At 48.2% G+C, this 27,067-nt stretch overlaps 1 protein-coding gene across 1 annotated transcript in view; it reads left to right on the top strand.

The window, feature by feature from the left end:
• TRIO (trio Rho guanine nucleotide exchange factor) overlaps nt 1–27,067 on the top strand; it is a 354,997-nt gene that overhangs the window by 190,725 nt on the left and 137,205 nt on the right. Inside the window, exons 11-13 of the mRNA XM_030332423.1 lie at nt 6,581–6,772; nt 23,640–23,809; nt 24,713–24,887. Coding sequence (XP_030188283.1) covers nt 6,581–6,772; nt 23,640–23,809; nt 24,713–24,887 — 537 coding nt within the window. The remainder of the gene's footprint in view (nt 1–6,580; nt 6,773–23,639; nt 23,810–24,712; nt 24,888–27,067) is intronic.

Raw genomic sequence — 27,067 nt, 5'->3', positions numbered from 1 at the left:
TTTAGTGTCCTTCAAAATTAAAACATGTACTTGTTCGTTTGTGGCAGTTATTGTCTCAGATATCCTTCCCTGCTGGAAAAGAGGTGGAAAAGCCTTCAGAAACAAAATGTTCAGTGTTGGGAGGCAGTATCACGTCTGGATCCTCCTATCACACATGCGACGTAAGCGACTTCATGGCTGTGGTGACAACAGAAAACAGGATTTAGCACCTAAAAAAAGTGTGTGTGCAGCCTAAGCATGATCCTCTGTTGGCTTCTTTCAGTGCTGAAGCCCCGTCATCCTCTGCTCAGAGATGCAGAGCCACTCCCGGGGGAGGCTCTGTGGGGGGCAGCAGAGGTCTCCATGAAGCCATCATCCCCAGAAAAGTCACCTCACTTTGAGCCTCCGATGGTCAGAGAACCTTCGTAGGCAGCGTGTGGGATCCTCTGTAGCAGGGGCTCTTGATGCTGTTAGCTTCGCAGGGAGAGCTTGCTCTGTGCCCAGGGGCTGCGCCGAGTGGCCCCGAGCCAGCCTCTCACGAGAAGATGTCTGGGTGAGGTCATTGGAGAAACTGCTCAAGAATTGTTTCACAGGTGAAAACTTTTTTTTTTTATGTTTATTTTTGAGAGAGAGTGTGTGCAAGTGGGGAAGGGAAGAGCAGAGAGAGAGAGAGAGAGAGAGAGAGAGAGAGAGAGAGAGAGAGAATCCCAAGCAGGCTCTGCATTTTCAGGGCAGAGCCTGACGTAGAGCTCAGTCTCATGAACTGTGAGGTCATGGCCTGGGCCAAAACCTAGAGTCAGATGCTTAACCGACTGAACCACCCAGGTGCCCCAACAGGTGAAAGCTTTTTAAAAAAAAGCTGCTATGCGTGCGGCGCCTGGGTGACTCAGTCGGTTAAGCGTCCAACTTCTGCTCAGGTCATGATCTCACAGTTTGTGAATTCGAGCCTCACGTCGAGCTCTGTGCTGACAGCTGAAGCCTGGAGCCTGCTTCAGACTCTGTCTCCCTCCCTCTCTTCGCCTCCCCCACCATACTCTGTGTTTCTCTCTCTCAAAAATAACATTAAAATTTTTAAGAAAATGTGCTATTTATGTGTGTATGTGTTGCATACATATACACACATGCAGCTGAACCTTGAACAACATGGGGCAAGGGTTCCCAGCCCTCCGTGCAGTTGAAATTACACATATAACTTTTGACTCCCCAAAACTTCACGAATAGCCCTACTGTGGGCAGGAAGCCTTACTGATTGATCACATAAATAGTCAATTAACATATTTTGTATGTTGTATGTGTTCTATACCATAGTCTTATGCTAAAGTAAGCTAGAAAAGAAAATGTTAATAAAACATAAGGAAGGTATATTTGCAGTACTGTATTTATCAGAAAAAAAAAATTCATGTACGTTTGGACCCATGCAGTTCAAACATGAGTTGTTCAAGGGTCAACTACATAAACATATATTTTTGGGGGGGGCTTATTAATATCTACACTGATATTTTGTTGTACTAAAAAACCACAGTTTATTTAATTTCCTGTTGATGAAATTTTTTTCTTTGTTTTCTATTTATTTTTTAAGTTTATATCCAAGTTAGTTAGCATACAGTGCAACAATGATTTCAGGAGTAGATTCCTTAATGCCCCTTACCCATTTAGCCCATTCCCCCCCCCCACGCACACAACCCCTCCAACAACCCTCTGTTCTCTATATTTAGAGTCTTTTATGCTTTGTCCCCCTCCCTGTTTTTACATTATTTTTGCTTCTCTTCCCTTGTGTTCATCTGTTTTGTATCTTAAATTCCTCACATGAGTGAAGTCATAGGATGTCTTTGACTAATTTTGCTTAGCATAATACCTTCCAGTTCCACCCACGTAGTTGCAAATGGCAAGATTTCATTCTTTTTGATTGCCGAGTGATACTCCATTGTATATGTATGTATGTGTGTATATATATATATATATATACACACACACACACACACACACGCACATACATACATACCACATCTTCTTTATCCATTCATCTCTCAATGGACATTTGGGCTCTTTCCATATTTTGGCTATTGTTGATAGTGCTGCTATAAACATTGGGGTGCATGTGCCCATTTGAAACAGCACACCTGTATCCTTTGGATAAATACCTAGCAGCGCAATTGCTGGGACATAGGGTAGTTCTATTTTTAGTTTTTTGAGGACCCTCCATCCTGTTTTCCAGAGTGGCTGCACCAGCTTGCATTGCCACCAACAACGCAAAAAGAGCTCCTCTTTCTCCGCATCCTCGCCAACATCTGTTGTTGCCTGAGTTGTTAGTGTTAGACGTTCTGACAGGTGTGAGGTGGTGTCTCAGTGTGGTTTTGATTTGTATTTGCCTGATTGATGAGTGATGTGGAGCATTTTTTCATGTGTCGGTTGGCCATCTGGATGTCTTCTTTGGAGAAGTGTCCATATCATGTCTTTTGCCCATTTCTTCACTGGATTATTTGACTTTTGGGTGTTGAGTTTGGTAAATTCTCTATAGATTTTGGATACTAAGCCTTTATCTGATATGTTGTTTGCAAATATCTTCTCCCATCCTGTTGATTGCCTTTTAGTTTTGCTGATTGTTTCCTTTGCTGTGCAGAAAGAAGCTTTTTATTTTGATGAGGTCCCAATAGTTCATTTTTGCTTTTGTTTCCCTTGCCTCCGGAGATGTGTCGTGTAAGAAGTTGCTGCGGCCGAGGTTGAAGAGGCTTTTTACCTGCTTTCTCCTCTCGGATTTGATGCCTTCCTGTCTTCCATTTAGGTCTTTCATCCATTTTGAGTTGACTTTTGTGTATGGTGTAAGAAAGTGGTCCAGGTTCATTCTTCTGCATGTCGCTGTCCAGTTTTCCCAGCACCACTTGCTGAAAAGACTGTCTTTATTCCATTGGGTATTCTTTCCTGCTTTGTCAAAGATTAGTTGGCTATACGTTTGTGGGTCCATTTCTGGGTTCTTTATTCTGTCCCATTGATCTGAGTGTCTGTTTTTGTGCCAGTACCATACTGTCTTCATGATTACAGCTTTGTAATACAGCTTGAAGTCCAGGATTGTGATGCTTCCAGCTTTGGTTTTCTTTTTCAACATTACTTTGGCTATTCAGGATCTTTTGTGGTTCCATACAAATTTAGAATTATTTGTTCTAGCTTTGTGAAGAATGCTGGTGTTATTTTGATGGGGATTGCTAACCACGTGTATTTTTTAAATATACTTTATTTTTTAGACCAGTTTTAGGTTTACCGAAAAGTTGTGAAAATGATGGGGAGAGTTCCCATACCCTGTCCCCGGCTTCCCTTATGGTTACTTTCTTACTATGGCACGTTTGTTACAGTTGTCGGATACTGAGCTGCTGCTGTGAACTGAAGCCCTTCCTTTGTTCAGATTCCCTGAGTTTCCCCCTGTTTCCAGGGCCGCCTCCAGGATGCCACATTGCATGTGGCTGTCCTGTCTGCTTAGGCTCCTCTTGCCTCCAAGAGTTTCTGCCCTTACTTTTTATTGTTGTTAATAGCATCCTCATCAGGACATTATGCCTCCTCATCCATCTGTAAGGCAGTAATGTCTGCAGCCTGTGGCTCAGGGGCACCGAGTCTGTGACGTGACTGGTGTTGGAGCTCTGGCCTCTGCCGTGAGTCCTTCCATCCTGGCACCCGGAGGCCCCGAGCAGCGTGATGTCTGCGTGTGGAGGGCTTCTTGTCACGGTCCTCCCTGGCAGGCTGCTGGACTGGGTCTCGGCCATGCGGAGGTCCAGAGTCACGCTTCTGCTTTCCAAAGCTCTTTTGAAGTGGGCCGTGTCACTGTCTCTCTGTGCAGGGATTGTTATAACTGAGCTTCCAAATATGTTGTGTTGAATGTACAGACAGCCCTTTCATGCGCTGGTAAGTTCTGCATTCAGACAGGGAACTGACTGTGCTTTCGAATTACTTCAGATAATTGTTTCCAAAGAATATGCAAAATGTATGTATGTGCATTTTCCAATTCTGGTCATAATTAGTATATTTTAAGGGATCCTTTGACATCTCTTTGCTCATTTTTAAAGAGAACTCTGAAAGATCCTGTGTTGATAGTGAAGAATACCAAAAAGAGAAGTCCCCCGAAGATGGTGGTTCCGGTTGACGTTGACGGGCAGAGGCAGTGGTGAACCTTACCCCGCAGCAGCACGCTCACGGTGCTGCCTGAAGCCCTGCCGGGGGGGGGGGGGGGCCCCTGCGAGCCGAACAGTCCGTGGGGGGTCGTGGGCACAGTCCGCACCCTCAGACCGGGCCGACTCCTGCTCCCACGCCCGCCAACCTTGTCCTCTGGGCCCCCTCTGGAACCCCTCCCTCTGTTTCTGTGCGTCAGCGTCCTCCTTACTGAGACCATCTCATACTTACCATGCTGCATTTATAGCTGCCTTCAATGTTTTTTCAACTTGCAGGAACATTGGACAGATAGCACAGAGAACGTAACTCTCCTTGAACTGCTGACTTTAGCGTCCTTTTCCCACCAAGGAGGGACGCTGTCCTGTGCACCCACATATCACTGTCAGAATTAGGAGGCTAGCACTGCGACGTGCCTACCTTCTAACCCTCAGCCCCCGGCATGTCCTTACGGCTGAAGGACCCGGTGCACAATCACCGGTGGCATCAAGTGGTCACATTTCCAAGGTCCTTGCGTTGGTAGCACCTCCTTGGTCGTGCCTAAACTTTTCTGACCTTTGGAGGATTTCAGGCCCATTATTTTGGAGAATGCTCCTCCCTTTGGGTTTGCCTGATGCATCCTCATGATTAGACTCCAGTTATATGTCTTCGGCTGGGTGTGTCCTAGACACACTGCCGTGTCCTTGTGCTGTCCCATTGGGCGACACCCGGTTTTCATTTGTCCCGCTACCTGTGGTCCTCGCATTGACTTCTGGGTTGAAGTGGTGTCTGCCAGGCTTCTCCACTGTGGGATGAGTCTCTCCCCCTCGGTAATTAACAAGCACTTAGTGGGGAGCTCCTTTGAAATTCTATAAATATCCTGTTCCTCATCTAGTTTTATTTATTTACTTATGTCCGTATGGACTCGTGCTTTCCTTTGCATTGGTGGCTTATATACTCTGTTAGTCTCACTGTTTACTCTCAGATCGTCCCTGATTTGGCCAGTGGGAGCCCCCTCAAGCTAACCTCTGTGGCCTGACCTACCCACATTGTTGTCAAGCATCTCCTTCCTTCTGGATACAATAAGATATTTCAGGCTCATCTTGTGCTTTGTCCCATCCCAACCTCGAGTCAGCCATATCTCCAAGAGCCCTGGTTCCTTGTAGAGGAGAATGGCCATTCCAGGTAGAAATCTGGGTACTAGGAATGCTTAACTGCTGTTGGGCCGTGGCTACTCCTGGGCCTTCTCACTGGAGGAGGGAAAGAGGAGTGTGTGTGTGTGTGTGTGTGTGTGTGTGTGTACAAACGCAAACATTCCCACATGTGTCTGTAGAACCATGTATCACACGCATCCGTCTAATTCCAGCCTCGTACTATAGGGCTAGCTCAGCTTTTCTCCTTTTCCACATCTGTAACTCCCTTTTCTGAACTAAGGACACTGCCCCTCCTTATCCTTAATGTGTTGTTTCAGTAGATGGATGTCCCCCCAGTGGGAGGCTGCCCATGCAGGGGCGCCCTCATCCTTCCCAGGCACAGGCTTTCTGCAGGGACACTGCCCCACACTCTGTCCACTGATGAGACGCTGCCCCTGCTCAGCTGCAGGACTGACATGTTCGAGAAGGACAGAGGACTCAGCCTGTTTCTAAAAGGGACCTCAGCCTGCTCTACGGGCCTTCCCTCTGTTCTTGCACGTCGCTGAAGCCCTCCCACTCTTGGCTGCCCCCGGCCCCTGCCGGCCTGCCCTCTCTCTAGCATTTCCATGAGCAGGGGCGCCTCTCTGGTACACCTCTTTATTTGGGGAACCCATTTGCAGCCTTTCATTTATCATGGATCCAAATGGAGTAATTTTCAGGGTATTTTAGATACCTATTTACACATAACTTTAAGCTCTCTAAAACTCTAGCTAGTTTGTATAAGCCATTATGGTTATTTCCTTTTTCTCAAAAAAGTATGTGTTCTTAAGTAGAAGAGAGAGAAGCACAGAATTACCGGTAAGTAGAAACATGTTAAAGAAGACAGCAACTTGTACTTGGAACCCAGTCTTTCCACTTGCACTTGGGGAATTATAAAACCGTATGTCATACTGAAAGACAAAACTGGAACTCTGCACTCCGTCATAAGACTGGAAGGGAAAGTGAAGTGGGCATTTGTGCTGTGTGCTATCTTCTGGATGTGCAGCAGCACAAAGCCGAAAGCCCTCTGTGAGTCATGGGACAGCCACAGCCGCCTGTAGATACCCTGTCTCCGCTTCAGAGGGAAGGCTCAGAGTTTAACAATCTACAACAGTAATGGAAAAGGCTGCTGATAGAGGTATACTGAACTCCTTAACTCATCTCTTGCCTTCATATTTTTTCTGTTTAATTTGCAGCAATGATCTGGAGTGTTCCAAAGTGACTCAGTTGCCACGTGTGATGGCCAGCTGGGTTTTTTCTAATTCACCTTCTATTTCTCTGGATTTTCTCTTGCGCAGAACACATATACCAACGCGGATAAATTACTGGAAGCAGCAGAACAGCTGGCACAGACCGGGGAATGTGACCCAGAAGAGATTTATCAGGCTGCCCATCAGCTTGAAGACCGGATACAAGATTTTGTTCGGCGTGTCGAGCAGCGGAAGATCCTGCTGGACATGTCGGTCTCGTTTCACAGCCATGTCAAGGAGGTAAGGCATCGGGACGCACAATGGAGCCTGGCTCTGAAAGGCCCTTTGAACCCCTTGGGAAGAGTGTGGACTGGTTGTGATGTGAGAAAGTGGACCGGAGGTGGTGAGCCATGAGACAAAGGCTTTCGACCTGAGCGGGTCGGCATGCACGGGGGACTGTGCTCTAGGCTGCTGGCTCCTTGCTTGTCTTCGCCAGCGTGGAAGCCTGCGTGTCTGTCAGGAGTGGACCCGTGAGGCCTGGGCTGGCCAGGGAAGGGTGTGGAGTAGGAGGTGAGCAGGGAAGCCTGGAGCTGGTAGAGGGGTCTTTAACTTGGAGAGAGGACAGAGCGTGTCCATCTTAGCTGTGACTGTGGTCACAGCTTGGTTTCCTTTCCGTGGGTAAGGCTGTCATGTGGCCAGTGTCATGGTTGACATGATTTTATCGGACTGTGTGACCACTCTCAGATCATGATAAAAGTGAATTCTACGTAATATTGAACTTAAATGTGCCAAACCCAACATGGCCATCGGGATACTAGTGCTGACTTCATAGGTATGCTCTTGTCATTGTAAAAGATCATGTTATTTGGTACATGAAAATAGGTGGGTACTAATTATACCTTGTGTACGTGTATGTTATTCTTAGGAGAAATCCTACAAAATTACAGTTAGCTTATGTAGCTTTTTAGGAGAAAAAAGACGTAATCTAAAGTTTTCGGTAGGACTACAAATTGACTAAAGATGTCAACTTTTACTGCATCTTCTTGTGAAGGGAAAAAAAACCTCTCTACTTCACAGCTCTTTGTAAATTCGAGATGAGGAGCCCTTCCAGGTGATCTGAGATTGAGCACATGAAAGCTTATAGACGCAGGCTGGGAAGAAGGATCTGGAAAGCGTAGGGCTGCCCGAGAGCCGCGGGAGGGGCGTCAGAGACCAGGAAGCGGGAGCTGTGCTCAAAGGGAAGGAACCTCACCGCCAGTTCTGGATCTCGGGCAGTTAGTTGTCGCCCAGGCCATTCGTCACTTAAAGGCTTGGCTCCCAGAAACCCATACTTCCCTCTTCCTCTGAAACTCTGCGAGCCTGTGTGGCAGCCTGGAGACAGACCCTGAGACCTTGGCCCACCCAGGCCGGTGATGGGCTCTGCCGTCCTCTGCTGCGCGGGCAGCCCTTTCTGCAGCAGCCGGCGCTGGGTGGGCCTGGGGAGGCTCTCAGAGCAGAACACCACTGCCGCCAGCTTCTCTGCCTGCCCTTAATAATGCCATAACTAAAAAAGACTTTACAGTATTTACGAAGAAACTGCTTTTTTTTTAACGCTTGTTTATTTTTGAGAGAGAGAGACAGACAGAGAGAGACCGAGAGCGAGCCGGGAGGGGCAGAGAAAGGGAGACAGAGAATCCCAAGCAGGCTCTTCACTTACAGTGAAGCCCGACTCAAGGCTTGAACTCACCAGTTGTGAGATCGGGACCTGAGCCGAAACCAAGAGTCAGACATTTATCTGACTGAGCCAGCCAGGTGCCCCAAAAGAAGGTTTTTGGTTTTTTTTCCGAGGACACATGGTAATTCTGAGGAGACTTACCAATGGTACGATTGTCCGCAGTGGTTTCTGGTCACGGGTGCAGCCGGCTGTGAGTTCTTCCCTCAGCTCGGGTCAGGCCGTAGCCACCAGTGGGTGTCCCTGCCTCTGGCCGCTCTCGCTCCAGCCTCCTGCAACACTGCCACAGAAATAGAAATTTGATCGGGTCATAGCCTTGCTTTTGAACCGTCAGTGATTCCTTATGTACGTGGGGCACTGGCCTGAAACCTCTCTGCATCCTAACGGTCCGGTCTCCACTTTGCCTGCAGCCCGTCACACTCAGCAGTGTCCCCAAACCTGTGACACTCGGGCGCCCCTGAAACTTGGGTATATAGCTTCCCTTCACTGCTCCAGGCAGGGTCAGCTGTTTTCCCTGCGCCTTCTGGAACTTTCTTTATGCCCACCTGTTGCAGTATAGTTGTGTGTTTCTCTCTCTTTCCCTTCAATGTTGATGTCAGCAACTCTTTACCTCATGCATTTGGACACCCAGGCCGAGAGGGAGAAGGTGATGTGTGTGAAAAAGCAGACTGTGCCTTCGCTCTTCCAGGTGCGGCAGACAGACAGACAGACGGCAGCAAATAGCTCCCAGCAGCCCCCTCCTAGGGAAGCACAGTGGCTGGGGGGTGAAGCTTGTCACTTGAGCCGCAGGGGGCGCCGTGGCCTCGGGTAGCCTGTGCCTCTGGAGACAGAGGAAGGTCTGCCACCACGTGTCCCTAATCTGCTGTTTGTCTCTGTGACGTGCCAAGGAATATTCTCAAGCAGGATTTGTAAAGATTTAGCTTGACTTTAGGACGGAGAAGACTTCCTGAAGCAGTATATATGATTTACATCACCTTTTCAGCTTGGTTACAGTTTTCAGAAAGCAGACACTAAAGGAAACTAGAAGGAAAGTGTTTTGCAAGAGCTGTTCCCCAGAGACTGGGTCTCAGTTCACTGGCTTTAATAACATAAGTAGCATTTTTAAGAAAAAGAATCTTATAATAAAAACATTCCAGTTAGCAAACAGTAGAATCTGTCTTGTTACCAGGCTTGGGAATTTATTTAAAAGTGAAAACACATTTTGTTTTCATTGACTTACACCGTAGGAACTTCTAGAATTGATGAAGTTGGTAGACCAAGGAGACCTCAAATCTGTTTTAAAGGTTAAGTGGTTCCCTTTACAACTGGAGAATTTTCAGTGCGTTCATTCCTGTTACATGGAAAACTATCACAGTGGCAGAGAAACTAGCGTGTGTACCCTGACTGGGTTCTTCTTAAATGTGTGCCCTAAAGTGACCTGAGGCCGAGGAAGGGTGCCCCGGCTGACCAGTTGGGGGAGTGCCTAGCGGTCCCAGGCAGCCGGGAGTTCAGATGCTGTGAAGCTGGCCACACACAGGCATGGAGCGCTGCTCGATTCTTCCCTGCGATGTGCTTGGCCTTCGTCTTTAGCCCCGGCCATTTTTATAGTAGATTCATTTGTTACTGACCAGCTCCAGAATTTTCCTCAGTCTCCTTTCTCTGTGCCGCATCTAGGCCTTAACGTCTACAGGGGTACTTGGTAGGTTTTCTTGGGAAGGAATGATTTCTTCTGTCACTGTGTTGTGAAACTGGGTATTTAATGAAAATTCAGATTCGTTTAATGAAAATTCAGATTTGTTTAGAACAAATTTAATTAGTTTAAAATGAGATTAAAAGTGACAGAAGGGCCAAGTAAAGGAAGTCATGCTAATTAAATATGTGTTTGCATAAAGTTACTAAACAGTTTAACATATCAGAGGAATGAAAGGTTGCTAAAAGATTTATGCTGTCTAAATTAATTTTTCTCAAGCAGATTATACAATTAAAATTTTTCTTTTAGGGTTTATTTCTTTTTGAGAGAGAGACAGAGTGTGAACAGGGGAGGGGCAGAGAGAGAGGGAAACACGGAATCCTAAGCAGGCTCCAGGTTCTGAGCTGTCAGCACAGAGCCCGACGCGTGGCTTGAACCCATGAACTGTGAGATCATGACCTGAGCTGAAGTTGGACACCCAACCAACTGAGCCACCCAGGCACCCCTGCAATTTAAAATTACATAGAGGAAGATAGAAAAGGCGGGTTGTCTTTTTTTATTCAGGCAAATACATGAAGCTTTTTGGAAGCTAGCTTTCAAAGGCTCTCCTGGTGTGCAGGTGGACTTCTCACTCCAGACGCGTGGTGGTGGTGATCTCTCGCTTTACGTGGAGCACAGCTGTTGGCCTGTCTCTTTTGTGGCACATTTCTGGCTCACTGATGAGCACGTAATCGAAGGTGGCATCATTAACCACTAAGTTTAAAGGTGCTGGATCAGGAATTCTTCTTAAGAACCCCACCTGGGAGAGACTCAAGGGTTGTGCGTTGTGGCCGACCGAGCGCTTAGGTTCTGAGCGAGACCTCAGGACGCCTTGCTCTCTTAATCCCAGAGGACGCAATACAGAATACCCATTCCTGGGAAGAGAGAAGAGAGGAAATATCTTCTACCTTGAGGTGGGATGCAGAAAGTGGTTGATGGAGTTTCACCCCAGATCTGGAAGCATCCTGGGACCCTTCCTGCATTTTTTTTCCTCCTCTGAAAGCAAGTCATGAGATGTTTTACCCCTCCTTTCAGAAGGCGTGATGACTGATACTCCCTGGTTTCTTGTTTAAAATGTTTTTAAAGTAGTATTTAAAGAGAATGCCGACGAGCCTAACATGAAGTTTCCTCCTCCTGCCTTTGCCTTCTACCTCTCAGTCTCTCTGCTCTCCTTTGGCACGTTGTTCACACCGCTTCTGACTATAACTCTCCCAGTATTGCCTGTCTTCCTGTCCTCCTGGATGCTTCTTCCCACTGTTGATTCATTTGTTCACTCATCCCCACGGGCCTCCCAGGCCAGCTGTCATGTGCCAGGACAAAGATGAAGGACCAGCAGAGAGACCTATGTCTGCTTTTGTGTGCATTGTGTGTGTGTCGGTCATTTGTTGGTTTTTCACGGTGGATGCGAAGTTCCTTGAAGACCAAAACGATGTATCCCTTACCTTTATATCTCACTAGTGAGCCTGCCTTCCAGACTTAGCATATCCTCTGTCAGCTTGTGGAATAAATAATGTCTATTTCTAGCACACCATTCTGAGATTTAATGATAGAGGGACATATTTCCATTTCCAAATATAGCACAAGCATAGTTATTTTCATCCATTCGTCCTTCATTCTCGAAATTAGGTCCTGAGTTAATTGATAATTACCTTTGATATTTGTGGGTTATTTGAGGCAACCAGGTGGTGGTACTGAGTTCTTGGCCGGAGTTTATTTCTCGATTTGATTCAGTGGCCTTGAGTTGGTTTTGTTCACTTGATTTCTGAAAGCCATGGTTTCCCAGGGAAGACCATTCCCATTTGAATCGGGCTGTGATTCTTGCTGGGTTTAAGTAAAGAAGCCTTTTGGGTTCTGGTTCTGCAGACTTAACATGCTGAACTGGGGCAAGTTTTTGTTTGGGGTAATGCCTGGGAAAAGAGGATTTACTCAGAAGTCAAAAATAAAGGCCTCCTGACCACCTGGTGATTTTTTTTTTTTTTTTTTTTTTTTTTTTTTTTTTTTTTTGGTCCCAGCACACCTGTCTGGCTTCATTCTTATGCCTGCGGGTAAGCTGGCTTCTTTCTTTATGCTCTGGCTAGTGCTCCCTCGCCCTGGGGAGCAGGGACAGAGCCCTTGGGGACTCTGCACCCTGGTCACCCCGGTTGGGGAGGGTTTCCAGGAAGCGGGTGCTGCATAGCTCCTTGGGGTATGGAGTTCTCAGGCCGCCTCTCCTCCAGCCCTCACCTAGTTCGCTCCAGGAGTATTGTTGAAGACGAACCCAGTGCTTTCTCAGTGAGCCCTGCCTAAAGGGCCCAGATTTCCTTTCTCTCCTTTCCCTGGCGGAGCTGGAGAATGAATTGGGCATCTGGTGGTTAACCTCATTCAGGAAAATTGATTGACGGTGCGTGCTGCTCCCTGGGTAGACCAGCTGCCCTCTGCTGAATTCTTGTCATCGGTGGTTTGTAGTGCAGAGCCCGTTCCTTAGGCCTGACTTTCCAGAGAGGGCCTGTTTCTGTTCCATGCAGGGACCTGTCAGCTCTCTGAGCGAGCCTGGCCTCTTGAGCTCCAGCATCCTCCGGATATCTCACACCTCCCGTGCTAAGTTCTCTAGTTTGAGCCCAAGCTTCCAAGCCTTTCGTTTTGGCCTTCACAGCCATGCTTTTGCTGATGACTCCTGCATCTGTGTTCTCTAAAATGATTTATTTGCTTGTTTCCATTACTATTTCCACCCCACGTATATACCTCCAAAGATCTATGTGATCCCTCTAAACATACTCCCAGCTTTCTTTTTTAACTTTCAATCTGAAATAATTACAGGTTCACAGGAAGTTGGGCAAAAAAGAAATGGACAAGGAGGTCTGTACCCCCTTCTCCCAGCCTCCCCCAGTGTCACGTCCTGGGTAGCCCCCGTGCACTATGCAAGCAGGAGAGTGACTCTGCTATGCTCCACAAGCCTCTTCCGGTGTGGCACGTGTGCATGTGCTCGTGGGTGGTTGCTCTGTGCTGTTGTATCCTGTGCGGATTCACGTAACCACTTTGAACTTACAGAATCATCCCATCACCCAGGTGATACACCTCCTGTTCATACCTAACCCCAACTGCGTCTCTAACCCCTGGCAGCCACTCATCTGTTATTCTCCATGTATATAATTTGTGATTCAAAATGTTGTGTAAGGGGATCATACGCTGTGTAACTTTCTTACTTGGCGTCATTCCCTTGAGATCCATCAGTAGTTCTTGGCTCTTCCTTCCTGAGTAGTGTTTCCTGGTACGGATATGCCCTAGTTTGTTAGCCACCTACCCATTAAGGGACAGTGGGTTCTCTTCAGGTTTTGGCAGTTTCAGAAAGAGACACTGGACTGTCATGCACAGGTTTTCACATGGACTGAAGCTTTTATTCCTGTGGGCCAAATGGCCGAGAGTGCGATTGCTGAGTGCTCTGGTTAAGCTCCTGTCGTTCTAAAAGAGACCACCGAACTGTTTTCCAGAACGGCTGTTTCATTTGCACTCCCCTCAGCAATGGTGAGTGATCTTTGCGACTTCTCAAAAGGCCAGGATGGCTTCGATACATTTGTCAGAGGGGAAGGTTAAGACCTTAGGATGTTTAGTTGATCACCTCTCAGTAATTTATGTTCGGTATTCGGTACCTTAGCTGACCTCTCTCCTTGTACTCTTGAATATTTGATTCCTTTGATTTAACTAATCTGATGCAGATACAAATGGGCAATTAAACGGCCTCAAGCCAAAGAAAGCAAGAGGAAGCAAAGAGCCTAGAACAGTCCTTGCATGACTCAACGTTAGATTTGGTTTGGGGCATTTAGTTGCTACCAACAGGTTTAGCACTTTGTCTTCTTATACTCTGTAGTGTCTGGCGTTTAAAAAAGTAGATGGTCTTGCCGTAGGGGTGTGTGTGTGTGTGTGTGTGTGTGTGTGTGTGTCTGTGAATCTAGTCATTGATGCTTTCTTTCTGTAAAAATATAACCTTTATTAAATTAATTAACAAAGCATATCAGAGTGGAACCTGTCCCTTTAACTGCCTGAGTGACGTGGGCCAGACTTGAATGCCTCTGCTTCCCCTACTACAGGATGGGAACACGAGGGTCTCTCAGGCGTGTGGACAGCTGAGTGAAACTCTGTCAACACTTACCATAGTGCCTGTCTTGGAGCAGCTGCCAGTAAATGTTCCTTTTTCCCTCCTCTCCCCATCTCCCCACCTGTAACTGATTGGACACACACAGGATGGGGCAGATGGAAATGTGAGATGCAAAGGTATAAATACCTAGCTATAATCTGATCTCTTCCTCCCTCATCTTTGCTCAACAAAAACTGTTTAATCTACTTCTGGTGCCCTTGCTCTGAGTAAGCACCTTGCTCTGGCCCTTTTGTTTAAGATCAAAGGTTGAAGCCTTTCTGGGATATAAGCTGTGTCTCTAGCCCCAGTCTGTCAGGACAGGGTCAGCTCTTGTAAAGAATCTTTACTCATGGGTCCATTCATTCGTACTGGCATGTGTTACTTTGCACAAATCACTAAATTCTTGTGTTACCAGCCAAAGCTGCAAAATAAAGGATTTTTTTCCCACCAAATAAGTATGCATAAAACACTAGTGTTAGCCCAGGGGGAGAGAGCGATGTTCTTCTCTAAAAGAGGCCCTTTTATCAGAAGAGTTTTATGTAAAACATTATTTTTTTTTCTATAGGGTAGTTAAAAAGTGGTTTAAATTCATGAATTTTCTATTTCTTCATACTGGTCCGATATTTTCAGGTAGAGAAAATTTTCATGTCAGCAGGGAAATGAGATGTTAGTGTAGAAAATGTGGCCACTCAGTAAATGATTATTAAATGAATTAATAACATACTACATTATCTTTATTTGTAACTCGGTATTACAACAGCTGGGATTTAAAATTTGTAACTGTGCACAGACTCCAAATTTTATAATTTCTTGTTGAAGGGTCAGCCCTCAATGGAGAGTTGCAAATGTCTGCTTTAATTCACTGTTTGTAGATTGGCCTCAATTAATATAATAGAGAGGAGAGGCCCTTCAGCTGAATGTCAAGCCAGTCCAATATTATAGGTCTTAAAATGTCCAGCTTAAAATGGATGTATATGTGATCTGGTTTACTTGCTGGACTTTTTAATAGAGCATTTTTAATGTTCTTGATTTTTTTATTTTGGCACTCAGCTTCATGAACTAAATGTGATAGGTCTTTGGTTAATTGAGAGAAGTACATCATCCATATGCATTTCTGGTATGTATTGTTTGTTACTGGTTATTTTTATTGAGTAAGTGGTGGGAAGCTTGATCGGCAGCAACGTGTGAGGGTTTTGTCAGGAAAGCTGGAAAGCTCTAGATAAGAAAAGGCTTCTTTGGTTTTGTTTTCCTTTCTTTGAAGCCCCAAATTGAGAGCCCTGAGATCAAGGAAGGGTTGGGCTTTGTGCCTGCACCAGCGAAGCCCATGGATATGAGCAGAAAATAGGTTTCATCAACTTTCACTTTGCTTTTTTGTTCTCCTCAAGGAGACTGCTCTTTGGACTGCCTTAGAAGAAGCGAAAGATCAAAATGAGTGAAGATTTTATAAGAAAGGATTTATTTCTTCCGAGGGAGTTCAAGTCTCTATTCCAAGACAGTTAGACCCTTGGGTAGTGAGAGAACCTGATGGTTGGGTCTGTTGATCTTTAAGGAGGGGTGAGGAAGGGGGGACATGCCAGGGGGCTGGCAATGCAGAAAGCAGAGTTCACACAGCGCACAGGTGAGGTCGGTCAGTCCTAGGCAGAGTTCTAGAAAAGGCAGTTGATAAACTGCCAGTAGAGAAAGAAGTGAATGAATGGGTTATAGCATGTTAACTGTATTTCACTCTTTGCTCGGTTTCTGGCTTGATGAAGGACATGCAGTGGAATTACTGAGCATTAAACCGGGCATTTAACACCTAATTTGTAGACGAAACAGGAAAGTATGGGCAATCTGTTAGTACAGTCACTGGAATCAGACTGCTGAATGGCTGGGAAAAAGCGTCAACTGAGGGAGTCACTTATCACAAGACCAGCACTGTCCTTATCCTCCCAAGCTGCTCTGATAGTGAGGTATTACTCATCGTACGCGGTTTGTGAGTAAGGAAGTAATTTCCCGTCCAGGCCCACGGTTGGATCAGACTTGCTGATGGCAGTGGCCAAGGGAGGTGGTAGACCCGTCACCTCAGTGGGACCTGAGGCTGGCAGATGGGTGGGTTTCATCCCTGGCATCACCTTCTGTAGGGGAGCCTTCCGTGCCATTGTCGTGTCTTTGAACTGACCCTACTAACGTATTCAGAACTTTTATGTCCCAATGTGACATCTGGAAGGAATGCTCTTCGGAATTCAGACACCCTGAAAACCCTCCTTTGTTGTGTTGGGAGCTGTTTATGTTGAAAATGGGAAAATTGCCACCAAACAGGGACAGACTTGGTGCTGCAGCAGAAATCACCTTGGCTACCTGGGAAGCCTTGCAAGTGAGACCATCGTTGCAGGGCTTGTTAGTAGATGACCTCGGTGAGGCTGCGGGACGATGTCTCCCTTGAGCGTCTCTGTCCCCATGCAGAAAATCTGTGAGTGGAAGTATTGGCATGGAAAGCACGCTTATTGTCAAAGTCTAGGTCAGGGTCTGTCAGATACAGAGGATCCCAAAACATGTCAGCAGGAGTAGGTCAAAATCCAACATGGACATTTCATTCATGGGTTTTAATAGGAGTCTTTTGAATCAGAAACACTCAGGTTATGAAGTAAGGGTCACGTGTGGCCACAGCACATGTGAAAACAACAACCTTACACATGTTCATGAACATGGTGCCGTGCCCCGAAGTAACGCCTGTGGCTGTCATGAGCAAAAGCACGGGAGAAAAATCACAACTGGGGGTCAGTCATCTTGCTGTGCACTGCTGGTTGGATCGCACGTGATGTTTCCTTTGCTCCCCAGCCCCCACTTTGCAAGGGGAGAGTGTCCAGAGGGGAGTGAGCTGGTGTGGAAGGAGTTCCTGTTCCTGCCCTGCGGGTAGAGTCCAGGGAATGAAGTGTTACCCTTGGGACAAGGGACGGCAGACTGCACGAATGCTCGCCGTCTCCGGAGATTTGCAGAGCCAAGGATGGATTACACTGTGACCAACTGCAGGCTGTTTCAGGGAGACAGTGGCTGCTCTCAGAATGACGCAGGGGCGGGAAGGAGCTCTTCCCACTTTGAAACCTCCAGGAGAGTGCTTTATGCTTTGGCAATGTTGGGAAAAGAGAAAAAATAAATTCCTCATCTCAAAATCTCTGTTTTTCACGAAGTAGACTTTGTGTAAATATTTGGGTGGTTGAGGTTCACGCTCTGACGTTGGTCTCTGTGTGGGCCCTCTGCCCAGGTACAGCACCTGTCCCTCACCTTGTCCTTGATTGCCCATCTGTACCTTCCACCATCCAGTGCTGCGGTACCCACAAGGCGTCCCCTCTTCACGGGGGGCTGCCCTCACACGCTCCGGCTTGCTTCTCCTTCTTTCCCCTCTCTTACACATACGTGCATTGGTATTATTTCTTGATACAGACTTTGATTTGTCCCTCATCCCTCCCCCAGTAATCTGATGGGCTTCCTTCATAAACCTCATCATATTAAGGCATCTTTTATCACCCACCCAAGAATAACGTGGTACTCCTCAAACCCTTACTCCTCCATAATCAGGGCAGCAGGCGTGTGCACCATTTCAGGCTGGAGAATGCGCTGCACGTGGCTGGAACAGTTCCCCTTTGACCCCTGATGCTTATACCTAGAACTGAATCACGATTTCTGTGCACAGTGGGTGCCCCCTGAAATCCCGTCTGTAAGTTGCCATTGAAACTACCTACTTCTGCTCCTGATTTGCAGCTTCTGCTGGGGGGGGGGGGTGCAGCTTTTGTGCTTCCCACACTCCCTTACAGCTTCCCCATCCCCTTGGTATCCAGATGGTTGTCCCCGTGGTAGACAAGAGTAGGGAAACAGATAAGAGTGGTGGTAGCTTCTGTTTATAAAGTGCTTGAAGTAACTGAGCACGTTCACATGTCTGTAGCCACTTCATTTGATTCTCAAACTGACTTTGCCAGTTAGGGAAGATCCCATTTCATACAGAAATCCTGGAGTAGAGGGTTCCAAGGATTTTCCCAAGGCCACGCTCAGACAGAGGGCCACACCTGGTGAGTTGTGCCCCACCTCCAGATGGAGCGGGCTTGTAGGCTGTGTTCAGACTTTGCATCTGAGAGAGGTTGCAGCTGAAGGAGTCCCCAAATCTCGGGCCTCCGATCCTACCACCTGCCGAATCGGCTGGAAGGTCAGCCTTTCCCGGGACATGTCACACCAACAAGTCCCTCTGGGAGCCTGCGAGGTCTCCTGTCTTAATTAGCGAGGAAGGGGATTTTCCCACCAGGGCTGCAGCTCCTCCTTTAGGCTCTGCCCAGCACAGAGCTGAAGGGGAGGGGGCTGCAGTGGGGGTGCACCTGGGCCACACCCAGCCAGCTGCCACTGGACCTGGGACCCGGGCTGTCACATCTTTATCGCGGGGGTCCTGCCCCCAGAACCTCACATGTCTCCCTAGCCCAGCCTTCTCTGTGGATGGATTCTGGTCCAGGAACCAGGTCTGTACACGGCCGCAGCCAAGTTGTGGGCTGGGTTCAAGTTCCCGTCCTTGGAATGCTGGTGGCCACCACTCGGATGGCCTCTAGGGGGCGGTGTTGCCCACCTCAGGCTGTGGGCCACAGCTTTCCACGTGGGGTCCGTGCCGCTGAGTGCCTGGGTAGAATGCAAGGCCTCTTGCTGTGGGCAGAGGTTGATCTCTTTATGGTAAATGACAGCATGCACCGAAGTGCAGTTTTTTTCATGCCTAGAAACGTACGGTAAAATTTCACAGGCATCCTAGAGACTTTTCTCATTCTTTTATTCCGAGGTTATTTTAGGCATCGTATGTACTAATTTAACAGCTTAAAAATAGACTTTACCTTAATTTTACTGCATTATGATATGCATCAGTTCATCGCCAACTGACAGCAGAAGTGACTTTTATCTGAGAATCCTTTTTTTCTCCAAATTGAATGACAATATTTTCTGTAGTACAGAAAAAAAAATTCTAAAGTGGCAAAGGATTTTTGAGCATTTTGACATTATGGATTTAAATAGAACCTTCCTCCTTCTACCTCATTGATTGTTCCCCTTTCAGCTGCCTCATCCCAGGATCCATTTCTGTGGTTTCCTCTTTGGGGTGGCCCTTGGCCGGTTCCACAGCTGGCCAGGCAGGGTGAGCCCCGTCCACTGTGGATGCATGTTCAAGTGTCCAGGATGTGCAGGAAATAAACTTAGGAGGGAAGGAAAAGGCTTGACCCACAAATCCTCATGCCGCTTCCCCTGGAACCAAGGGGAAGTGGTTTCTATGGACTCTGGTGGACTAATTCCAGCCCCTTTTCCTCATACTATTTTTAGGTGTAAAAAGATGTAAATGCAGGATGGTGTTAAGTCTACCAGACTAAGTGACATATTTTGAACAGTAGATAGGAACCTGGATACGTTCTGAAAACTATCTAGCAAAGGAAGACTTTTATTTATTTACCTTCTAAAGTTTATTTATTTTAGGAGGGGAGGGGCAGAGAGGGAGGGGAGAGAGTCCCAAGCGGGCTCCACGCGGCCAACACAGAGCCCGATGTGGAGCGCAAACCCACGAAGCCACGAGATCACGACCTGAGCCGGAACCGAGAGCTGGGTGCTCAACCAGCTGAGCCACCCAGGCCCCCCCACCCCCATTTATCTCATCGCATCGCATCTACTTATTTTTATCTGAGAGAGAGAGAGAGCACGCACAGGGGAGGGGCAGAGGGGGAGAGATTCTCAGGCAGGCTCCACATTCAGCACAGAGCCTGACACAGGTCCTGATCCCACAACCCTGGGACCAGGACCTGAGCCAAAATCAAAAGTCGGACAATCAACCCACTGGGCTACCCAGGCACCCCAAGTACTAGCCACTTTCTTTGTATTTTTACAAGAACAGAACTAGTAATAGTGGCTCACATTTGCTTATTTCTTCACTCTGCACGTGTCCACTCATTTAATCTTGCCGGCAGCTGTCTGAGCTGGGCACTTAGTCCCGTGTTACAGATGAGAAATCAGAGCCGTGGTCCCGGGTAAGTGACTTGCCCGAGGCCACAGCCTAGGAAATGTTAAGGCAGGATAGAGAGTCAAGCGATCTAGCTTCAGAAGCCACACTCTTAATTGTGCTTCCATATTACCTTAGAAGTGTTTTGTTTTAATCATCTCTCAGGCTGTTGCCGTGGAGTTATGTAGAAACACACTTACGCCCCGTGCCCCCGGCCAGTTCCGAGCATTGGTTTTGATCTCCCGTCTCCTCTTCACAGTGTATGGAAGTGAAGCTGCACTCCAGTGCACGAGCACTGTTTCTGAGGACTCGGCGTGTGATACGCACGCCTCTCTCTGCATTCCGTACGTGTCTCCAGTCTTCACCCATTCGCCTGCCGCCCATCACCTGGGGCTGGCTCACAGACAGGCGCACTCCAGGTGGCGCCCCTTTTCCTGGTTCTCTCACACAGTGACGAGGTAGGGGCAGCTCCTGGGCAGCATGTGTATTAAGGTGGAAGGTGACAGTTGAGATTGTGAGAGAAAGGGACTGAAGAATTGGGGTTTTGTTTGTTTATCAGTTGTCCTCTGCAGTGGAATAAATGTAGTTGAACAGGCCCGCCTTTTCATAGTGCTTATCGGCAGACGGGGATCAGAGGGTGGGAGGGCTGCAGGGCCACCTGTGGCTGAGCGGGTTTGGGGACCAAGTAGGAGGCAGGTTCCCAGGAAGCTGCTGAAGCCGTTTCAGCTAGAAAAGCCTACCTTTTAGATAACATATTCTGTATGTTTTTGGTTAAATATTTTGACGTGCTAACATGTTTTGGTGAAAGTTTGGTTTTTGCTCAGTGCAGCCTAAGTGGCACATCCCTGGTTTCGTTTACCGAATCCTGGCTCTTCACTTCATTTGAGTGGCTCGTTATACCTCAGGTGATTACATTTTACAGAGCCCCGCTGATCACCTAGCGCTCTCCTACGCCGCCTGTCTTCTTGCCCTCCGAGTGGCTCCTTGAGGCCGGTCTTGGTCTGAGGATCCCTATTTAGTGATCTGGGTTTCGGAGAGATTCCGTGATGTCTTAGGTCACAGAGCCAGTGCTTTGTTAGAGTATCTCTTCAATCCATAATGCTGCTGCTGTGCAATGTGACCTCTAGAACTTTCTTAGGAAGGTTTTTCTTAGGAGCAAATTGGGAGATTCCTCGTGGCCATCATGCCGTCACCCTTCCCGTTTATAAATGCAGCAACCGTGTTCATGAGGGTTTAGGATTTAGACGAGAGCAAACAGGAGCAACAACAAACCCAAAAAGAGTGTGTTCGTGATTATGGGCCCTTCACAGATGGTGCAGAACATTGGTCCGTGTTTGGTGAACCACTGAGTGGTATTTTTGGTGCTGAAGTACCGTGTCAATGCGCGTGGGACTGGATCTGGAGGTCTCTTTTCCAGTGCAAGCTTAGCACCAGCGGTTGCTTTTGCCCGTGTCCTGAGGGTGGGTTCGTCACGGGGGCTTCTTTTCCTTAACCTGCAAGAGCCAAGAGTTGAACCAGCTCAGCTCTAAAACTCCTTTAAATTAAAATTCTGGAATCGTATGAAATTTGAGAACTTACATACAAAAAAAGAAAAACCAACCTGGGTAGATACTAAGAAATAAAGTAACAGATGTTTTATTTAATGTTTTTAGTAAAATTAAATCTTAGGATCCCAGGTAGTGTGACTGACAAATAAAGTCATTGGCCTTTACTTCCCATGTTTTTTAACTGACCTGCCATATTTAAAATACTGATCTGACAGAAGCATCTGGATACTTTGTTTCTAACTAAAGCTACATTTAACAACAAAAGAATCCTTAGAAAGTTAGCTCGTCTTGCCATCATTAGTAAGTGGGGAATTGCTAATTAAAACCATAATGAGATGGCACTCATCTGGAATGACTAAAATGAAAAAGGCTGATCTTATCAGAAATTGGTGAGGCAGTGGAGGAACTGGAACTTTCATAGAGCGCTGGCAGGAACATGACAGGGTGCAGCCTGGGGAAACACAGTTTGGCAGTTTGTTAAAAATTTAAACCTACACCTGTCATAGGATCCAGCCACTCTACACGTATATATCATTCAAAAAAAGGAAAACATAGGTGCACAGAGACTGTGCACAGACGTTCCTAAGAGTTGTGTAGTGGCCAAAAAGTGGAAACAGCTCCAGTGCCATCAAGAGCTGAGTGGCTGAACTGTGCCACGCACCCAGGCTGGAGTACACGTCCACGGTAGAAGGTGTGGACTGTTGATACGTACAACTGTATGGATGAATGTCAAAATAATTTTGTCAAGGGAAAGCCAGACCAAAAATAGAGTCAGTCCATACTTACACACTTTTTCGAGAAAATGCAAGCTAATCTATAGTGACAGAAAGCAGATGGGTGATTGCCTGGGGCAGGAGGGCAGAGCGAGACAGAGGGTTAGAGGGCACAGGAGGACTTGGGGTGATGGAGCTGTTCGCTGTGGACAACAGGGGTCTCTCCGTGGGTGTGTCCATATGTTAAAAACTTAAGAAATTGTATCCTGGAAATTCGTGCAGTTTATTGTATGTCAGTCACACCTCCTCGTAGGGCAGTTTTCACAAAAGATAAGCTCAGAAACAAAAGACCAAGTCCAGCATTTATTTTGGCAAGCACGGTTTTGCTACGTGTTAGCCACAAAGGCCAGCACGGCTGGTCAATGTCAGGGGAAGAGGTGATGTCTGTGACGGATGCTTGGAAGATAAGGGGGTGGGGGGGGGGGGAAGGGGCAATTCTTACATCCCCGAGGAAGCAGGAAGCGTTTTCTCCTCACACAAACCGCTTCCCAGCCCCCAGGGCCTGCTTGGCCTAATTAAACATCCTTTTCAGTTTACTGACTGGCTCTCCGGAGAATCCGAGGAGGCGGTGGTGGGCTTCCCAGAGATGGGAGACATGCTCTGCTCCCACCAGGCCTAACAGGCTTCTTGCCACCGTTGTTCCAAGTTGTCTTCACCCATCCACGTCCCCAGGCGCAGTTGTGATGGTTGTGGAATGGAGGTGTTGAAGTGTTCCCGTTGTGCACACTCCTTTCACTGAAGGACCGCGTCGCGGCCGGCTTGGCCGTGGCCCGGGATGGGCGAGGTTACCGAGCACCGCGCCTCATCCGAATCTCCCGCCAGGCGTGGTGATGACTTTATTCCACCACATCATAGGCTTCCTTCTTCTCTGAGCGATGCAGAGCAGCCACATCTGAGCAGTGGTTTAATTATTAATAATGGATTGTAGTAGTGCCCTTGCTAAAAATAAAATAAAACTATCCATCTGCTAAACAAGAGTCAGAGGATGTGTGGAAGAATGCGTTACGCTTAGCAGATGTTTTGGTTGGTGGAGGGGGTGTCTCTCCTATTCCTCTGACTCTCGGACTGAGCCCAGGAAGGATCGGAAAGAGTGACTTCCCTTCCCTTTCCTCTCTTTGCTTTTGTGACAGTCCCCTCCGGCTCTGTGCCTGTGTGTTTTCACCAGGCGGTGGTGGCCCGCTGATTTTTGGGGGGGGCCGGGGCCGTTCGGGCCGTGCCCCTGCCCCCTTCCCGTCCCTGGGAGCCGGCCGCCTCGCTTGCCTCCCAGCGGGGTCACTCGGGGAGGGGGCCTCTCTGGGGAGGGGGGCTCACTGCGCCCTGTCTTTCCGCAGCTGTGGACGTGGCTGGAGGAGCTGCAGAAGGAGCTTCTGGATGACGTGTATGCCGAGTCGGTGGAGGCCGTGCAGGACCTCATCAAGCGCTTTGGCCAGCAGCAGCAGACGACCCTGCAAGTGACGGTGAACGTGATCAAGGAAGGGGAGGACCTCATACAGCAGCTGAGGTGGGCCGGTCCCCTCCTCCCGCCCACATCCCCTGGAGCCGGCCAGGGAACAATGAGCTGTAATTCCCTGTCCTGCTAGGTGGGGAGCAAATAACATGTCTGCATACAGAGGACATTTACCTCCCTTTCTTTCTCTTTTTTGTTTTTTTCCCTCTCTGACTGGTTGTTTTTTTTTTTTTTTTTTTAACTCAATGATTTTTCTCATCACGGCATTGACTAATAAACTTTCCCAGAACTCGGCTTTTATTAATATGTCCTGTTAACAGCTACCTAGTAATTATTGGAACTTCCTTACAAGCCGGGCTGATTTAAACCTCCCAGAACTGTGTCCTTCAGACCCTGAGTGACCTGTGTCCCCAGAGGATGGTGGGTGTCCCTGTTGCGGGAGCAGAGGCTGGGGGAGACCAGGCCCCAGGTGTCACTTTCCTCCCTGCTCTGCGGGGGCTGGAAGCAGACTTCCTTTATTGGATCCTTCGAGGACAGCTTCTCAAACCATTACTGCTAACTTCACCGATGCTCACTTTGCCGCGAGTCAGGGGAAAGGGACTCAATAAAGGCCTGCTCGATTGCATTAGAGTTTAACCCCTTGTTCCTGATGGGACTCCACCGTTTTAGCAAGCAGAGATCGTGGATTCTGTTCTCTCTACCTAAGGAGAAGAGTGGCTACAGTGAAGCGCTTCGGAAGTCACTTTCTGGAGCTACTAGGCTGCTTTGCAGGGGGACGGTGGGCGGTGCGGGGGACAGTCTTCGGTGTGGCCACAGACCTGGCGGCTGGCTCGCAGGAGGAAGCCCAGTGTTGTTGCTTCCTGCCGGCCTTCCTCCCCCTGAAGTCTGCGCGGCCGGATCCGGTGTCTGACGATGGGAGACTTTCTCATGCCGCCCCGTCCCCTCTCCCTTCCGCAGGGACTCTGCCATTTCCAGCAACAAGACCCCCCACAACAGCTCCATCAGCCACATCGAGACGGTGCTGCAGCAGCTGGACGAGGCCCAGGCCCAGATGGAGGAGCTCTTCCAGGAGCGCAAGATCAAGCTGGAGCTCTTCCTGCAGCTGCGCGTGTTCGAGAGGGATGCCATCGATGTGAGTGCCCCCTCCTCGTCCCCCGCCGGTTCCGGCATCTTCTCCCCCTGCATTCGGGGCAGGACAGAGGAAGGAAGGCTTGCGTCTTGCCCTGCGAGCCGAGGGGGCTGTGCTGGAAGCCGCACCGTACAGCAGGACGGAGCACAGCCTGTGTGAGTGCAGCCGAGCCCGTCTGGCTGCGCCCTGGCCTGTTGGGCCCGGGGCCGGGTCCCACGCAGCCCTCCCCTCGTCTGAGGCACACACTTGAGGCCGCCACTCTCCCCTGTTCTTTCTGTCCCCCCCCCCCCCCCCCCGCCCCCTGCCCCCTGCCCCCGCCTGCCTCCACCAGGAGCGAGAATAAGGCTCGTCAGTGGTGATAGCATTTGCAGAGAGCAGGAAATCCAGTCTTTTCCAAGGAGTGTGCTCAGATGATCTTTCATCCTTGCCTACAAATTGCCCCTTATCTGTGAGTTTCTTTCCTTTTACTTCAACAAAAGGCCGTTTCTTAATGTGCCAGGGAAGATCTGAGTTTTGAACCTGATGAACTGCAAGCCCAAGTAAGTATAATTGGATGATGCCGAGTCTGTCTGTGAAACATGAATGAAGGAACCAAAACTCACTTGGCCCAGATGAGGCCAGTCTCCCGGTGCCTGTCAGCTTCACGCGGCTGGTGGAGCACGTTGCCCAGGCAGTCTGGAGGGCATGCCCTGCCCGCGCAAGGGCCTCGAGGGCATGCAGACCCAGACCCTAAATCCACTGGGGCAGAGGGACGGTGGGGCCTCGCGTAGACTGCTTCACTTACCTCGGCTGAGGGGAGGACGCTCTGCTGAAGTGGGCTTTGCCTGCGTCTCTCGGGCCTGTCTGTAGGCCCAGCTCTGCGTGTGGTACAAGGACCAGGCCAGGCCCTGGTGCGAGGCCTCTCGGGGGGGCCTTGCTTGGCCACTTAGTCTAAACTTCCCTCAGTGTTTTCATTAAAGAAAGGCCTTCTCGGCTGTTCTTATCATCATCTCTGGTTCACGACAAGAGAGGAATTAAAGCCTATGCACATTGTCTGGTAAAATCTGCTCTCGGTCTTGGTGTTTAGAGACACATGAAGCCAGGTAGGGAAAAGGCACGCTGTCCTCAGCTCTTTAAGGACCTGCCCACGGCCTGGGCCTGCAGTCCAGCTTCCAGGTTGCTGGCGGTATGAACAGAAGACCCAGCATGGCTGTTTTCCCCTCTGATCTCTACTTCAGATGAATTGCTTTTGTAAACTCAGCTGCTTGTTGGATAGTTTCAGTTTGGAAACAGGCATTATTTGAAGTTTCTCTTCAAGACATGTTGATATTTCAAAAAAAAAAAAAAAATCTCTTGGCTTCATCTGTATTATTGCTACTTTAAAGGGAAAAAATTTAATTGTATTTCCATTATCAACAAACTAGTGTTTTAATATGTAGTTCAGAAACCAGAAACCTACATTTTCTCCACACCAAAGCTACAAAGTTCCAAGTGGCCTTAATAAAGCCGGTGTGCCAGGCCAGGGGTAAGTGCTTTCCTGAGCTAAGGAAATTAAACCCACAGTGCAGTCACAGGCCAGCTACAGTGTAGTTTAAAAGCTTTTTAAAATGTCACAGCCTAAGAGCCTCTTTTCTCTGGAGTAATCCTAAAACATGAAAACCTGAGCAGTTAGGACTTCAGCTGGGATTTCCTCCCTTATCTGGGAAAATGCTCCATCTGACTGCACATGTGAGGAGTTATCTTTATGGTAGAAACTTATCTATTCCTTGGCCAATTGTTTTTTAAATGTTTATTTATTTTTGAGAGAGAGCGCGAGCGGGGGAGGGGGCAGAGTATCCAAAGTGGGCTCCACACTGACAGCACAGAGCCCGATGCAGGGCTCAAACCCACGAACCGTTGAGATCATACCTGAGCTGAAGTTGGATGCTCGTCCGACTGAGCCCCCCAGGCGCCCCGGATCTAGGTTTTCTGCGCTGAGAATGTTCCTGTTTCAGCCTCTTCCTATTTCCAGGGAAAACCTGCTCGATTGCTCTGGAAACAACGGAGTCATTCCTACAGCGTCCTGTGACAGTTTGTTTATGGAACACAGTTATATGTACCATTAGGAAGAGAAGTAACACAAGTTGTTTCTCCAGAATTGGTATTCAAAAGTCATTTCCACTTTCTTGAGCTTTGTTTCTGCCACCAATTTCTTGTCATCACAT

The sequence above is a fragment of the Lynx canadensis genome, chromosome A1, assembly GCF_007474595.2.
Source record: "Lynx canadensis isolate LIC74 chromosome A1, mLynCan4.pri.v2, whole genome shotgun sequence".
NCBI lineage: Eukaryota > Metazoa > Chordata > Mammalia > Carnivora > Felidae > Lynx > Lynx canadensis.
Note: the sequence above shows the minus strand (reverse complement) of the source record. Positions and strands in the feature narration are given on the sequence as shown.